Source organism: Balearica regulorum, chromosome W (assembly GCF_011004875.1).
Source record: "Balearica regulorum gibbericeps isolate bBalReg1 chromosome W, bBalReg1.pri, whole genome shotgun sequence".
Classification (NCBI taxonomy): domain Eukaryota; kingdom Metazoa; phylum Chordata; class Aves; order Gruiformes; family Gruidae; genus Balearica; species Balearica regulorum.
In genome coordinates this window covers 13,710,313-13,725,705 of record NC_046219.1, presented here as the reverse complement: position 1 = coordinate 13,725,705, position 15,393 = coordinate 13,710,313, and the positions used below count along the sequence as shown (strand labels likewise).

The 15,393-nt window shown below is 38.0% G+C and overlaps 2 protein-coding genes across 2 annotated transcripts in view; one reads left to right on the top strand and one right to left on the bottom strand.

Moving 5' to 3' along the window:
- Window positions 1-15,393, top strand: part of LOC104641365 (ras GTPase-activating protein 1-like) — a 502,600-nt gene that overhangs the window by 164,058 nt on the left and 323,149 nt on the right. The window lies entirely within an intron of this gene.
- LOC142599153 (ras GTPase-activating protein 1-like) overlaps window positions 1-15,393 on the bottom strand; it is a 109,900-nt gene that overhangs the window by 30,111 nt on the left and 64,396 nt on the right. Inside the window, exons 9-15 of the mRNA XM_075738883.1 lie at window positions 12,374-12,452; window positions 10,198-10,318; window positions 8,601-8,757; window positions 8,075-8,162; window positions 4,109-4,186; window positions 1,554-1,711; window positions 1,196-1,272 (exon numbers count right to left, since the gene is read on the bottom strand). Of these exons, the coding sequence (XP_075594998.1) occupies window positions 1,196-1,272; window positions 1,554-1,711; window positions 4,109-4,186; window positions 8,075-8,162; window positions 8,601-8,757; window positions 10,198-10,318; window positions 12,374-12,452 (758 nt within the window). The remainder of the gene's footprint in view (window positions 1-1,195; window positions 1,273-1,553; window positions 1,712-4,108; window positions 4,187-8,074; window positions 8,163-8,600; window positions 8,758-10,197; window positions 10,319-12,373; window positions 12,453-15,393) is intronic.

Sequence of the window (15,393 nt, the reverse complement as noted above, 5' to 3'; positions counted from 1 at the left end):
GCAATTAGAAAGTCCTTTTGTCTGTCAAATGAAATACATCTGTTTTCCTTCTGCTATGCAGAAACTTTTCTAGTCAGAGGAAAGGGCAAGATTTTTGAAATTGAATTAGGTTCTGCAAGAGCATTCAGTCTTAGAAGTATTTCTTCTACTTTGGTCAAGGTTTCCCTACAAATCTCTTCTCTAAGAGGAAAAAAAGAGAAAGAAATTGACACTGAGGCAAACATAAAAGGCCAGTAACATAATACATGCAAACCAAAACCAGCAAGAGATTATAAATACTGTGCTAGGCTTTGGGACAGGTCTGAACACAACAGAAAAGTACTTGGAACAAATCTTGGGTGGGGGGGTGTCTGCACTGCAGGCAACAGAGAGGCGGCAAAGGGCTGAAGTTACAAGACAAGTATGGTGGCAAACAAAATACCCTGAAAGCAAAAAAACCCACATTGTGTGGCTCAGAATCCAGGTGTGTTTTTTGGGGGGAGGAGGGGGTTTGTTGTGGGTTTTGGGTTTTTTTGGAAAGCTGATAAGTCTTACCATCTTGCTAGTAGTTTGCTGGAATAGAAAAATAGAAACAAAACAGCTGAAGAAGCTGTGTACATAACAGGAGGAAAGTAAATTCTTGGGAACACAGATGAGATAGAATGGGGAGGAAGAACAGGATGACACAGGACTGAGGCAAATTTTGTTCTACAGACTGTCAAGTTGGATTTTTATTTATTTATTTTTAAGTGAGCAAAGTACTACCTTTCCTCCCTCTTTCTCATTGGAAGCAACAAAAAACCTGAAAAGGACAAAAGAAATTCCACACAGTTGGGCTTAAAACAGATTAAAGAAATTAACTTAGTGGAATGTAACATTTTATGGAGCAGATTAATTCTGACAGCTTCTCTTTTCCTCTTTTTTTTTTTTTTTTTGTAAACATGGTCACAGTATAACATAATAGATATACTGAAATAGAGCTAGAAAAGTCATCAGATACATAGGATTGGATTACTGTGCATTTTACTACTAAAACCCATGCAGGTTCTTATTATAAAAACATTAATGTCGAGTCAGTAACAGACATACAAAACATACCAGTACAGCTGTATTGTAATCACAGAATATACTTAATTCTCTTGTGACAATGTTTGACAAGAGCAATGAAAACTGTATCTATTTTTGCAATATATATGCATCTTTTACATATACTTACATATATCTGGATCTTTACTTTTCTTTGTTTTGTTACTAAGACTTATCTCAAATCTATTAATATCAGATGAAAGATCACTAGGGGAAAAGACAGAAAGCCTCAATTAATACTATATTTGGCCAACATTTAAACTTATTCTAAAGTTATTTCAGTACTGATCAAAGACAATTATATTAACAAAGATACTTAGATGCATACATAAAATTCTACTCATGCATTCATGGCTGAAAGGTGGCTGCTATATAACCATGCATACAGTATTTTTAAAAAGCATATGCAAAACAGTACAGCATAAAGAATCTTAAATGCAATGCAACTTTCAAGTGAAATTGAGTAATTCAATAAGATTAAGACTTACTCAAAGACAAATTCTTCTGACCATACAGGGTTCTGCCCTTCCCTGATATGTGTTTTTGCTACCTGGACACTGTTCAGGTAGATGTTACAATAAGGATTAGTAAAATGTTTTACTGGGAGCGTATGAGCTTCTTCTACATGCAAAATAAGACTGCTGACCTAAAGAAAATACACAAAATTTATTTCTTTTTTTTAAAAAAAGAAAGAATGGAATTCCCCCCCATGTGAAGACTTAATGTTAAGGTATAAATATTAAATACAAAATATAATTTCCTAATAGAAAGATCAGAGAACAGGAATAATGGAACAAGATTTTAAGAGATGCCAGTGACAAATTAAGAGCAACTCAAATAACTTGAAAATAAACCTACAGCACCATAATTTTAACTCATCTTATTTTTTACTTTTAAAACCATCACTATGAGACATTAAGATTTGCAAGTACTAACTTTTCCATGCATAGAAAATTCTACTGAAGTCAAAGACTTGTATCTTGAGTAAGAGCCATGGACAACTCCAAACACAATGTCATATTTGATGCTTTCCTAACAGGTTAGACTCAATATGAGTCAGCAGTGTGCTCTGGCAACAAAGAGGGCAAACCACATCCTGGGGGGCATCAAACACAGCAAAATCAGCTGGTCAAAAGAGGTGATTATCCTGCTGTATTAGCATTGGTGCCCAGTTCCGGGCCCCACATTTTAAAAGGATGTTAAGGTCCTTGAATGCGTCCAGAGGAGGGCAACAAAGCTGGTGAAAGGGCTGGATGACATGTCCTATGAAGGAGCGGCTAAGGACTCTGGGTTTGTCTAGTTTGGAGAAAAGGAGGCTCAGGGGTGAGCTTATTGCTTTCTACAGCTTCCCAAGGAGGGGAAGCGGAGAGGGAGGTGCTGATCTCTTCTCCCTGATATCCAGTGACAGGACGTGTGGGAATGGCTCAAAGCTGCACCAGGGGAGGTTTAGGCTGGACATTAGGAAGCATTTCTTTACTGAGAGGGTGGTCAAATACTGGAACAGGCTTCCTAGAGAGGTGGTTGACGGCCAATGCCTCTCGGTGTTTAAGAGGCATTTGGACAATATGCTTTAAGTTTTGGTCTGCCCTGAAGTGGTCAGGCAGTTGGACTAGATGATCATTGTAGGTCCCTTCCAACTGAAAATATTATATTCTATTCTATACTACAGTAGATTACATAAAATTCCCTTCTTTACACTGTTTTCTCCCTGTTAAAAGGAAGATATTAGTCTGCACTACAGATTCTCAAAATAATAGCACTTGGAAACTCAATTTCCAGAAAATGAGAAGTGAACTCTCTGAAATCATTTACATTAAATACATTTTAAAGTCTCTACTATTTTACAAACTTCTGAATTGCATGCAGTTCATAACTTAATCAAATATCTACTGACATCAACTGAAGTCAATTTAGACAAATACAGGAAATATCATACTTGATCAGGTTAAAATTCCATTTAAATCCACATATTCAGTACTAGAAGTTTCAACAGACAGTTCTAGAAACCCTGAAACTGATATAATTTCTGTAAGACAGTCATAGAAGTATGATTTTTGTTCTTTATACACTTTATCTACCTTGATTATTCATGCTTTTCATACTTTTTACTTCTCTAAATAGTCCAATACTTCCCACACTCATTTACTTGGAAATTCTTTTACTCATTCCAGCCTATAATGAAAATAATTTTCTCATTTCCTTCATGCATTTTGATACAAGATGATCAAAACCAACTGTATCCTAAATGAGAATACCATAAATATTAAATAGCATCTATTTTCTATTCTATTCCTTCATGCAGCCTAACATTTTCTTTGCTTTTAGAAGCACAGAATTAGTTCAGATGATCACTCTGTAGGTGCTTCGCTTTTGTGGCTCCCAACTTCTTCTGCCAGTTCATATATCGATTTACCTAATTTAGTTTGGTTCTTCAGAAGTATTCAATCATCTTTAATGTTGACCACAGAATAATTCTGCATTTCCTAAAAAACAATTTTATTCCTTTTTTCATAGACTGATAAAACAGCTACTTCCAACATTCATAGCATTCAAAGATACCAGGGATTCTTGATTCCTGTTATTCTCCAATCATCACCTCTGAAAGAAATTCTGGCCACAACAGTACTCTCAAGAGACCAAAAGAAATTAAGCCATAATCACAATTCAGTATGTATTTGTCACTGAAAAATGAATAATATTAGTTATACTCATATTTTGGTTACACATAAGTCTCTCAAATCTGGTGAACTGTAAGAGTTAATACAAATGCTGAATTCTTGACACTTTTACTCAAATGTGGTCAGAAATTAATACCTAGCAAACCATCTGCCAATTGACTAAAAACATTTTGTTCTTTGTGTATATAGATATTATAATAAAGTGGAAGTAATTCCAGTTGGTTTAACAAAGGTACTGCATAACTCCAGGAGAAAGAAAGTACATGCAGGATTTATTATTGTTGAAAGGAAAGTTCTAAGATTATCATCATCATTTTGCAACAAGGAGACAACTTCTCCCCCTCCCTATATCTATATAGATTCACCTGACGTAGACGTTTATTTGATGTCCCTGGACTGTTTTTTCTTAAACTGCAAAACATCTGCAGAGCCTTCATCCAGTCCTACGAGAGAAAGGCACAAAACAGTGTAACAAAAAGTCAGATTCAGCCTCTTGCAATAGAACAGACATGTCTAAAAAAAAAATACATTGAAGTATCTGAAGTTGTTTCTTGTATGCAATTCAAAGTATGAAAATTTGAATAGTAAAGCAAAATTTCTATCTTTCTCAGTAAAACTAAATAAAGCATTTGCAAATCTGAAAGTTTTTCTTTTGGAAGTATCAAGTATTACTAATGGATATACAGTGTGATCTTTATCAATTTTCCAGATTAGTCATATTGAATTAAATAAAAAATGGTATATAAAAAGAAGCAAGACTTGGTTGCTACTGAGAAAATAACAGTCAACAAGTCAAACTGTTCTGATCATTCTCTCCTCTATTTTTATATTGCAGTCGTATTTTACTCCATATGCTTCAAACAAAAAACAAAGCAGCATTAACAGAAAACCACTGAAAAGTATAACCTACACCCCCATTCTCTCTGCTCACAAATACATAAAGCAGAGTAGATACTTTGGAAGGTGGAAGATATGCTATAGCCTCATTCTCATGTTTTCACACCCCACCCTCCCAAATTTTGTAAGCTCTTATGAAGCACAAAATTTAGGCTTTGACTAACGTTCGTAAGGGTGTAGCTCAAATATCTGCTACCTACTCTCAAAGTACAATTTAATAATACCATTAAAGAAAAAAACATTTTCAGTCTTACCCTTTACATTACCTTCCACATTTTTAAAATACAGGTACATTCTATATTGCAGCTATTCTCAGGTAAACCACTTTGGGAGTAAAGTTTTAGCTTTCAAAACCTTCCACAAAAGGAAGAATTGTCAACTATGCATCACATTTTTATTAGCTTGCTTTCTTATTGTCATGGTTTTACCCCAGCCGGCAGCTGAGCACCACGCAGCCGCTCGTTCACTCCCTCCCCATCAGGATGGGGGAGAGAATCGGAAGAGTGAAAGTGAGAAAACTCGTGGGTTGAGATAAAGACAGTTTAATAGGTAAAGCAAAAGCTGCGCGCACAAGCAAAGCAAAGCAAGGAATTCATTCACCACTTCCCATGGGCAGGCAGGTGCTCAGCCATCTCCAGGAAAGCAGGGCTCTGTCACGCGTAACGGTTACTTGGGAAGACAAACGCCATTGCTCCGAACGACGCCGCCCCCCCTCTCCCTCTTCCCCCAAGCTCCTTATAAACTGAGCATGACGTCATATGGTATGGAATATCCCTTTGGTCAGTTTGGGTCACCTGTCCTGTCTGTGTCTCCTCCCAACTTCTTGTGCACTCCCAGCCATCCCGCTGGCAGGGCAGTGCAAGAAGCAGAAAAGGCCTTGGCCTCGTGTAAACACTGCTCAACAATAGGTCCATAGAACAAAAACATCTCTATATTATCAATGCTGTCTCCAGCACAAATCCAAAACATATCCCCACACTAGCTACTATGAAGAAAATCAATCCTCTCAGCTGAAACCAGGACACTTATTCAAATAAGGAAAACCAAATAAAGAACCATAGAACCTACTAAATACTCTAAATTAATCTAAATATTTCCTAGCTACAAAGTCATCTTTATTCCCCCTCTGTGTTGGTTTTGCGTGGCAAGGTTTTGGTAGCGGGGGGGCTACAGGGGTGGCTTCTGTGAGAAGCTGCTAGAAGCTTCCCCTGTGTCTGATAGAGCCAATGCCAGCCAGCTCTAAGACGGACCCGCCGCTAGCCAAGGCCAAGCCAATCAGCGCCTCTGTGATAACATATTTAAGAAAGAGAAAAACAGTTAGAGAGAGCTTTTGCAGCCAGAGAGAGGAGTGAGAAGATGTAAGAACATCTGCAGACACCAAGGTCAGTGCAGAAGGAGGGGGAGGAGGTGCTCCAGGCGCCGGAGCAAGATTCCCCTGCAGCCCATGGTGAAGACCATGGTGAAGCAGGCTGTCCCCCTGCAGCCGTCCATGGAGGAAGGATGAGGGGGTGTAGAGATTCCACCTGCAGCCCGTGGAGGACCCCACGCCGGAGCAGGTGGAGACACCTGAAGGAGGCTGTGACCCCGTGGGAAGCCCGCGCTGGAGCAAGCTCCTGGCAGGACCTGTGGATCCGTGGAGAGAGGAGCCCACGCCAGAGCAGGTTTGCTGGCGGGACTTGTGACCCCGTGGGGGACCCACGCTGGAGCAGTTTGCTCCTGAAGGTCTGCACCCCGTGGAGGAGACTCACGTTGGAGAAGGCCGTGAAGGACTGTCTCCCGTGAGAGGGACCCCACGCTGGAGCGGGGGAACAATGAGTCCTCCCCCTGAGGATGAAGAAGCGGCAAAAACACCGCGTGAGGAACTGACCGTAACCCCCACTCCCCGTCCCCCTGTGCCGCTGGGGGGGGAGGAGGTTGAAGCCGGGAGTGAAGTTGAGCCCGGGAAGATGGGAGGGGTGGGGGGAGGTGTTTTTAAGATTTGGTTTTATTTCTCATTCCTCTACTCTGTTTTGCTTAGTAATAAATAAGATGAATTCCCTCTCTAAGTTCGGTCTGTTTTGCTCGTGATGATAATTAGAGAATGATCTCTCCCTGTCCTTATCTCGACCCGTAAGTTTTTTTTTTCATTGTACCTTTTCTCCCCTGTCTAATGAAAGAGGGGAGTGATAGAGCGGCTCTGGTGGGCACCTGGCCCTCAGCCAGGGTCAACCCACCACACCCTCCTAACAGGAAAATCTATCCCCTTAAATACCAAAGTTTACAGCAGCAAATATGAGCAATGCACCATAGTATGCACAATGAGACTAGCATATGAGGCTACACTCTACATTACATTCACTTAATGGTTTGTACAAACCTCAGACAACATGCAATCCATTGGACAGCTGCTTTGATATTTACCACATTATATGAAAACCATCAAGTTTTCTTTAGTATACCAACAAAACTATTCTTCTGTGAAATATTACAAGGTACAGACAGATGTAACTTCTGAGAACAGAAGTATCAGTAAAACATCTGACTTGCCTGAACCAGAATAATTTTATAAAAGAAATCCCAGTATTCTGTATAAATGCAGCGAACAGCTTAAGCGTTAAGGAAATCTAAACCAAAAGCAGATTATACCAAATGTTCAGAAGACAGGACAGGATATTCTGCTCGTCCTGACAGGATATTCTGCCTACTACCCATTCTTAAATAAAATCAAATGCATACCTTAACTTATGACACAACAGGTATATTTCAGAGCTCTGGAATACCAAAACAATTTAATGAATAAGAACATTGTCACATCTTCCATATGCTCTGCTGTTGGCGAGTGACTTTTAGAGAATTAGACTCCATTCCTACAATTCTAAATCAGCAAGCATTAACTGCTAGAGAGCTAATAACTAAATGATACCAATGTAAAACAACAAAACCTCTTATTTTTCATGCAAGATCATGGACTAAGACTATAAACAATGACCAATTTATGGACAGGACAAATAACTGTAAAAGGCTCAATAGATTTTGATTGGTGGGCATACCTGCATTAGCATTTTAGTTCATATCAGGAACATGCTCTTGAGGCAAAACTCCCACTTACCATGCTCTGGTTCATTACATGGAAGAGTGTTGGAGAGCAAACAATTTTTTTTGGACTGAACTACTCCAAAAGATATTCTCCAGAAATATCTAATGGAAGTTCAGTCCATGAGACCATACTAGAACTTGTCCAAAATAAAATCCCTAAAGCGCAGGTAATGTAGGTGCTGGATTCTCAGCACCAACTATTTCCCTTACAGATCTGCTACTATTGCATGGTAACATTTGTTAATGTAGACATAGCCACCATCTGTGGTACGCTTGCTTTCTATTAGAGGATAATATCATTAAACACTACAAAACAAAAAAATACTTTTAAAATTATATTTACCAACAAAAGCTCTCACCTGTGCTTGTTCTGGAGTTTCTCCTGCAAAGTAAAAGATGTAATGCTCTTCACTGAAGTGCTGAACTACTATCTGAAAACAGTTTGGCCTTAAAAACAAACAAAACAAAAATGTAGCATCATCACACTTGGAAACAGGAAAAACCCCAACAAGAAAAGTTTCTACATACTTCAAAAGTGCATTTTGGTTTGAAAGAATTATGTAATTTCAAGAAAACTGCACTGCAGTTCAACTAGTTTGTTTCAGAATATTTAAGAAACTTGGAACAGTTTGTATTGAATATGCATGTACACTGACTTACAGTTGAGGCAAAATACACCTGATAACATAAAAGACTTGTTAATGAGGACTATTCCCCACAAACATTTTAAATGATGCACAGGTTCAGCATTAGTTCCCAACCAATTAATCATGCAGTATGGATTCGTTGTTTTAGGAGTTCAGGAAACTATATTAACATAAGGAATTCCTTATCTGTTCCTTATTTGTCTGCTGCATGTACAAGAATTAAAAGCCAGTGCCCCACCTGCCAAATAAACTGTCATGTACTCCATAGACTGAACACACACTAAGGTCTATTAATCCTTTAGGTTTTGTGGCTCGTTTTTCACTTTCAAAATAAATAAGCTGGGCATCATTTCCCTCCAATATAAAGTACAAATTTTTCCATCTCTTTCCTTTACCTGTAAGGAAAGCAAGTAAGAATTTACAATATTGTTTTAAAGAAAATATAGATTTTTCAAATGAAGAAAAAAGAGGGCAGTAAGGTTTTTGTCAAAATACAAACAGAAGAACAATGTACAGTTAATCACGCTTAAGCAATAACATCAGTATACATACTCAATTTTTTGCAGCATGTAGGTAAAACCAGACCCTCTTCACAGATTCAAGTACAGTTTTAGATGGTTCTCTAAACATTTTCATTAATCTCAACAGGATTAAGCAAGTGCATATGAGCTCCATTCATATCAGTGGGAAGACTGTGTCTATACAGTTTGCAAATAATGTGTGATGCTGTAAGTGATCCAATTTATTGTGGCTATTTTAATTAAGAAATAGATTTCTCTTGACATGAGAAAATTATTCCTAAACTCTAATCAACTGATTAGCATAACAGATTGCATCACAACATCTTAAATAAGGATAACTGAAGAACAGAAATGGGAATACAATATATACAAGCTTGGATCACCATGCCCCAAACACGCCTATATCCAAAAATTTGACCAGTTCCACATGTTTCAGAAAAAAACATTAAAAAAAAATTAATAACCGGAGATTTAAATGTCAAAGTTTGTTGGAAGACACATTAGATGTATCAGTAAAATGTGGATTTAGCCACTGACTAAACCAAAAATAAATCACTCATTGTTTGATGTCCTCTGAATTATAACTGACAAGGAACTTTCTGCAACTAATTCATACATAAACCACAGTACCTTTTAGAAAAACATTCAGCCTTAATTTTCAACTTGACCATCATAGATCCACCACAGCCCTTCATAAAAAAGCACTAGTACACACTGTTTTGGAAAACTAACTTTAACATCCAGTTATTATACTCTACTAGATGGAAGAGTGATTTTATATTTCTGTTCTGTATGCAGGTATGTGTATCTCTCCAGAACTACTCAGTACTCCTGCTTACATATTTAAAGTATCTCATTATCCCTTTTAGGTAAAGATTTTCACTACAACTTCATTCTCAGCTGATTCCTCACCCTACCACATCCCCCTACACCTTCTCTCAGAATTAGCACTCTCAAGAGAAGAGATGCTTTCCTTGCTTTATTCAGATAGATAATCTAGTTTTTATTTCCATTGAATGTGTCTTTTAAATTTGGCTATATTTAAATGCTTACCTTCTTTCTCACTTTTGCTTGCTATCCAGATCACTATCTGTTACTTATTGTTTTAGCTACTGTCTTTGTCATATGCAGAAACATTATTACTCTTTTTTTATTTTTATTTTTTTTAAGAACCTTTAATACCCTTTACAGGCTTAATTTACCACCTTTTGCTCACTTCAATTTTGCCTCCACTAGTACAAGTACTACACAAAATATGCATCCATATCTGCATTTTTTAGAAAAAAACATTTCATAGCAGCAAACAGAACTCACTTTTTTTCAGAAGATAGCCTTTTTTGACAATATTTTTATAAAAAGCATCCTTTGTTTTGTGACGAATTGTATTGTAGATTTCTTTTCCATCCATTGTATCATTAAGCACTTGTTCTTGATGCTGGTAAACAAGGAAGAAATCAACATTTTTTTAAGCTCAGAAATCACCATGAAACAATTGCGCACTAAGAAGCTGCAACTGAAATTATATAGAATGCTACCAATTCTTTATTATTATTCTCTCATATGTCTTAACAAACTAATATAATTTAATACAGTACCTTTGCCAGGAATGTAATATAACTATTTCTTGTGGAATGATTAGGCCAGAATTATAATGAGAAGAAAAATAAAGTTTAAATACAGAGCAACTTTCACAAAGTAACATCTGTATTTATTTAACACTAAATAGAAAGCAGCATCTTTCACACTGATTTATGCAAAATTTACACAAGTCTTTAAAGGTTATTTAGCTTCTAACTGTTTCTACCAAGGCTTTTGGGACTGAGTAATTAAAGATAAACTCTTAATCAACAAGAATGATGCAGATCACTATTAAAATTGAATTATTAACACACAAAGTTGCATGGTCCCTCACTAATCTTATTAGCACTCATGTCCTAAATGAGTATCCTTCTAACAAAAAACAACAGGAGAAAGTAGAAACAGGAAATAGAAAAAGGATAAATTCACATAAAAAACTAAGATCTGGAAATGTAAATACCAAGCTAGAATGGCCAAAAGCCAAGCCAAGTTTGACCTTACCGAGTCAGCTGATCAGCAAAAGTTCTTTAGCCATAAGACAACATGAAAAACAAGACTCAAGCAGTGAGAACAGCACTGAGACGAAGAATGAAGAGCTGGATGGTCGCACTCAAAGAGTTGCGGTCAATGGCTCCAAGTCCAAGTAGAGAACGGTGAAGAGTGGCGTTCCTCAGGGGTCGGTCCTGGGACCGGCACTGTTCAATATCTTTGTCGGCAACATGGACAGTGGGATCAAGCGCACCCTCAGCAAGTTTGCCGACGACACCAAGCTGTGTGCTGTGGTCGACAGGCTGGAGGGAAGGGATGCCATCCAGAGGGACCCTGACAGGCTGGAGAGGTGGGCCCGTGTGAACCGCATGAAGTTCAACAAGGCCAAGTGCAAGGTCCTGCACGTGGGTCGGCGCAATCCCAAGCATGACTATAGGCTGGGCGAGGAATGGATTGAAAGCAGCCCTGAGGAGGACTTGGGGGTGTTGATTGATGAGAAGCTCAACATGAGCTGGCCGTGTGCGCTTGCAGCCCAGAAAGCCAACCATGTCCTGGGCTGCATCAAAATCAGCATGACCAGCAGGTCGAGGGAGGTGATCCTGCCCTTCTGCTCTGCTCTTCTGAGACCCCACCTGGAGTACTGCATCCAGCTCTGGGGGCCCCAGTACAGGAGAGACATGGAGCTGTTGGAGCAAGTCCAGAGGAGGGCCACAAAGCTGATCAGAGGGCTGGAGCACCTCTCCTATGAGGACAGGCTGAGAGAGTTGGGGTTGTTCAGCCTGGAGAAAAGAAGGCTCCGGGGAGATCTAATTGTGGCCTTCCAGTACCTGAAGGGGGCCTACAAGAAATCTGGAGAGGGACTGTTTACAAGGGCATGTAGTGATAGGACAAGGGGTAATGGATTTAAACTGAAGGAGGGTCTATTTAGATTAGATATTAGGAAAAAATTCTTTATTGTGAGGGTGGTGAGGTACTGGAACAGGTTGCCCAGAGAGGCTGTGAAGGCCCCCTCCCTGGAAGTGTTTAAGGCCAGGTTGGATGAGGCTTTGGGCAACCCGGTCTAGTGGAGGGTGTCCCTGCCTGCAGCAGGGGGGGTTGGAACTAGATGATCTTTAAGGTCCCTTCCAACTCAAACCATTCTATGATTCTATGACCAGAGCTGGGGGCACAAGATGGAGCATTTACACCCCAGAACACAGACAAAGCTTACCATATCTTCTGTTTACTACAAGCCAACCTTAGATAAGTGAATGCATATGAGAATAAAATGAAAGAAACACACAAGCTCAAAACAAAAATTCAGGAGGGGATGATGTCGTTTAACTATCATGGATACTTCTGCTGTAATTCAGTTCCTATATTACAAATATTTGAGGATTTAGTCAATATCTTCAATAAAAAGTGCTCAGAGACAAAGTTTTACCTGCATTGGAACAGGATCTTTAAGGTAATATCCTTCAACAATCTGTTCTTTTCTATAATGTTCAATGATCTCAGCAATACTGTTCAAATAAGAAAAATAAGATTTGAAATGTTAAGCCAGTTAGTTTTTCCTCTGTATGAGAATTCGCTTTTCCATGCAATCACACTACATTTCCTCACAAATTTATAATAAAAATCAAGTGTTAAGCATCATAATATCATTTGCAGCAATGACAATTTACTAATACACTGAAGTAAAGAAAATCACAGAACTGTACTCATAATGTATTAATTCTAAACTCCACAGAATATTTTCAATCAGTTGTTGAAAATGCCTGTATTGGGTCTGGCTGGGATGGAGTTAATTTTCCCCATAGCAGTGCTCATAGTGCTGTGCTCTGTATTTGTAGCTAGCAAGGTGTTGATAACAAATCACTTTTGTCTACTGCTTAGCAGTGCTGGCACAGCATCAAGGCTGTCTCTCCAACCCCACTCCTCAAAGGCCAGCAGGCTGGGGGTGGGCAAGAGGTTGGGAGGGGACATAGCCAGGACAGCTGACCCAAACTGAACAAAAAGAGATATTCCATACCATATGACATCGTGCTCAGCAATAAAAGCTAAGAGAAAGGAGGATGGGGGGGTATTCGTTATTAAGGTGTTTGTCTTCCAAAGCCATCGCTACACATACTGAGGCCCTACTTCCCAGGAAGTGGCTGGACATCGCTTGGTGAATGGGAAGTAGAGAATAAATATTTTTGTTTTCCTTTGCTTCCATGTGCAGCCTTTGCTTTTCTTTAATAAACTGCCTTTATCTTGACCTACGAGTTTTTCATCTTATTTTTCTCTCTCTTGTCCCGCTGAGGAGGGGGAATGAGAGTGTCTTGGTGGGCACCTGGCAGCCAGCCAAAGTCAACCCACCACAAATACTGAAAAAAATAGCCTGAGTACACTACCTTTTCCACATTCAAGTAATGCATGCGCATTTCCCAGCTCTCCACCAAGGCTGAAAATTGCTATTTTATTGGTAATAATTTTCAGAGTCCTAGGGAAGGGGAATGGGAGATACTTCAAACTGCGCAAAGCAATTTCTTTCTAGGAAGACAGGAGTGGAAAATTAAAAGTTTTGTAACGTGGATTATGCAGATTATACTTCAAAATCACTGAGCTATCATGTTAAATTAACTATCCAGTCAGTAACACTCCTCTACAGGGAAGCTTGCATTCTGATTACCAGAATCAGGTTTAAACTGTATTTTGAAAAATCAGGAGAGAAGCAGTGACAGACACAAGCTAAAATTAAATGTATCTTTGAGTTGCTCTTATTTTTGCAGTTATTGAAAGTTACATTGTAATAAAGAAAAGGAACATTAACATCAACACAGATGAAACATTCATATACAAAATATCAACCTGAAAATAAAGAACTAAGTAATTAAATGGAGAACAAAAATATACTTTGTGTTTTCTCACTTCATATATACTGTTAGCTGTGTGTGCAAATGTAATCAATAAGGCATACGTGATAAGATCTTTAGCCTATTACAATTGGATAAAATTTTGTCCAAAGGAAAGATATAGGATACTATAAAAATGATCATAAAAACATGTAAATAAAAAATAGAAAACTATCTTTGTTTGCTTTTTCTCTACCTCATGCTTCTAAAGCTATGAACTAGTGTATGCTTGTTAAGTCAATGAATCTTCCCACAAACATTTTGATTTTTCATGTTTATAAAGTAACTTGAATTTCTCAGTATTACTAAAAAATCAAATAAATTTCAATTTTTATTGATATGCAATATTCATATGCCATTTTCTCCATAAAAAATTTAAGCTTTACCACACTGCATAAAATAATCACTTGTATTTTGCATGTTGAACAGCTATTGCCAGCATCTTGTTATGATTTCTTCCAATTTTGTAAAATGAGCTGAAGAATAAACTGAGTTGTATTTGAAAACTCATTTTGGAATTAGAGTACCATATAGACTAGGACTTTATGCCTTGATGGAGTGATTAAGAGTTTTTTCTTTAGCCCTCTTCTCCCTCACACAAACTCAACTCAGATGGTCACTGTATATTGTCTTACCACTAAAGCAGCCCAAATGGCTATGCAAGCCAAACACTGCAAACAGAAAGATACCACATATCTTCAAATACACTTGAGAATGAATTTGCAAGTGATCCAAGTTATCTAACATGTAAAATGTAAAGCATGAAATCAGACTAACCACAAAAAGAATCTAAGGGACAGGAAAAAAGGGTTTATAACTCTTTTTGGCATCTGAGAGCAACAAAATCCTACTTGCACAAAATACATCAAGGAAGGTATAAATAAGTATGAATTAAAAAACTGAATGGTTAAACTTAGTTTGATATAGAGAAATAAAGATGAATCTCAATACTACATTACAGTTTAGTAATTGTAAAATGCTTATCATAGGGCTTATTAGGCTGCACAGATCCTAGCTACCTGGATAATTTTAAAAGTATCTCATCATCATGAGCAGTATCATTCTTTTAATACTTAATGGGTGAAATAAGAGTTATTCCAACTGCTGACATTTCAAATAGTGAAGAATCCAGAAAGCAGAACACTACTCTACACATCATTAAATTATAAAGACAAAGAATTAACATATTAAGCCCATATTGTTCAGCCTATCAAAAAATGGATTAATCTATCAGTTAAAATAAAAAAGGCTTCCAACATCTCCAATCTTCTTCTAGTCTCAAATTGTCTCATCTCTCAAATCAAAGATAACTTGAAAGCTTGTTCAATGTATAAATGTTGGGTCAATGTTTCTTATCTTCTACTTTGACATGGAATCATCAGATACACCGCCCTGTGCTGCTGCCCCCTTCCGCAATTTTACAAGTTTTTGGAAAACTCTCTCTTAGGAAGGTTAGATTTCAGAAAGAAAACAGGAGAGGATAAAGGGGCATGAGATATGTGGTAGGATAGGTATGCCTATCCTACCATGCTTTCTAAAATCAGAAGCAAAGCATTAATAAATGCTA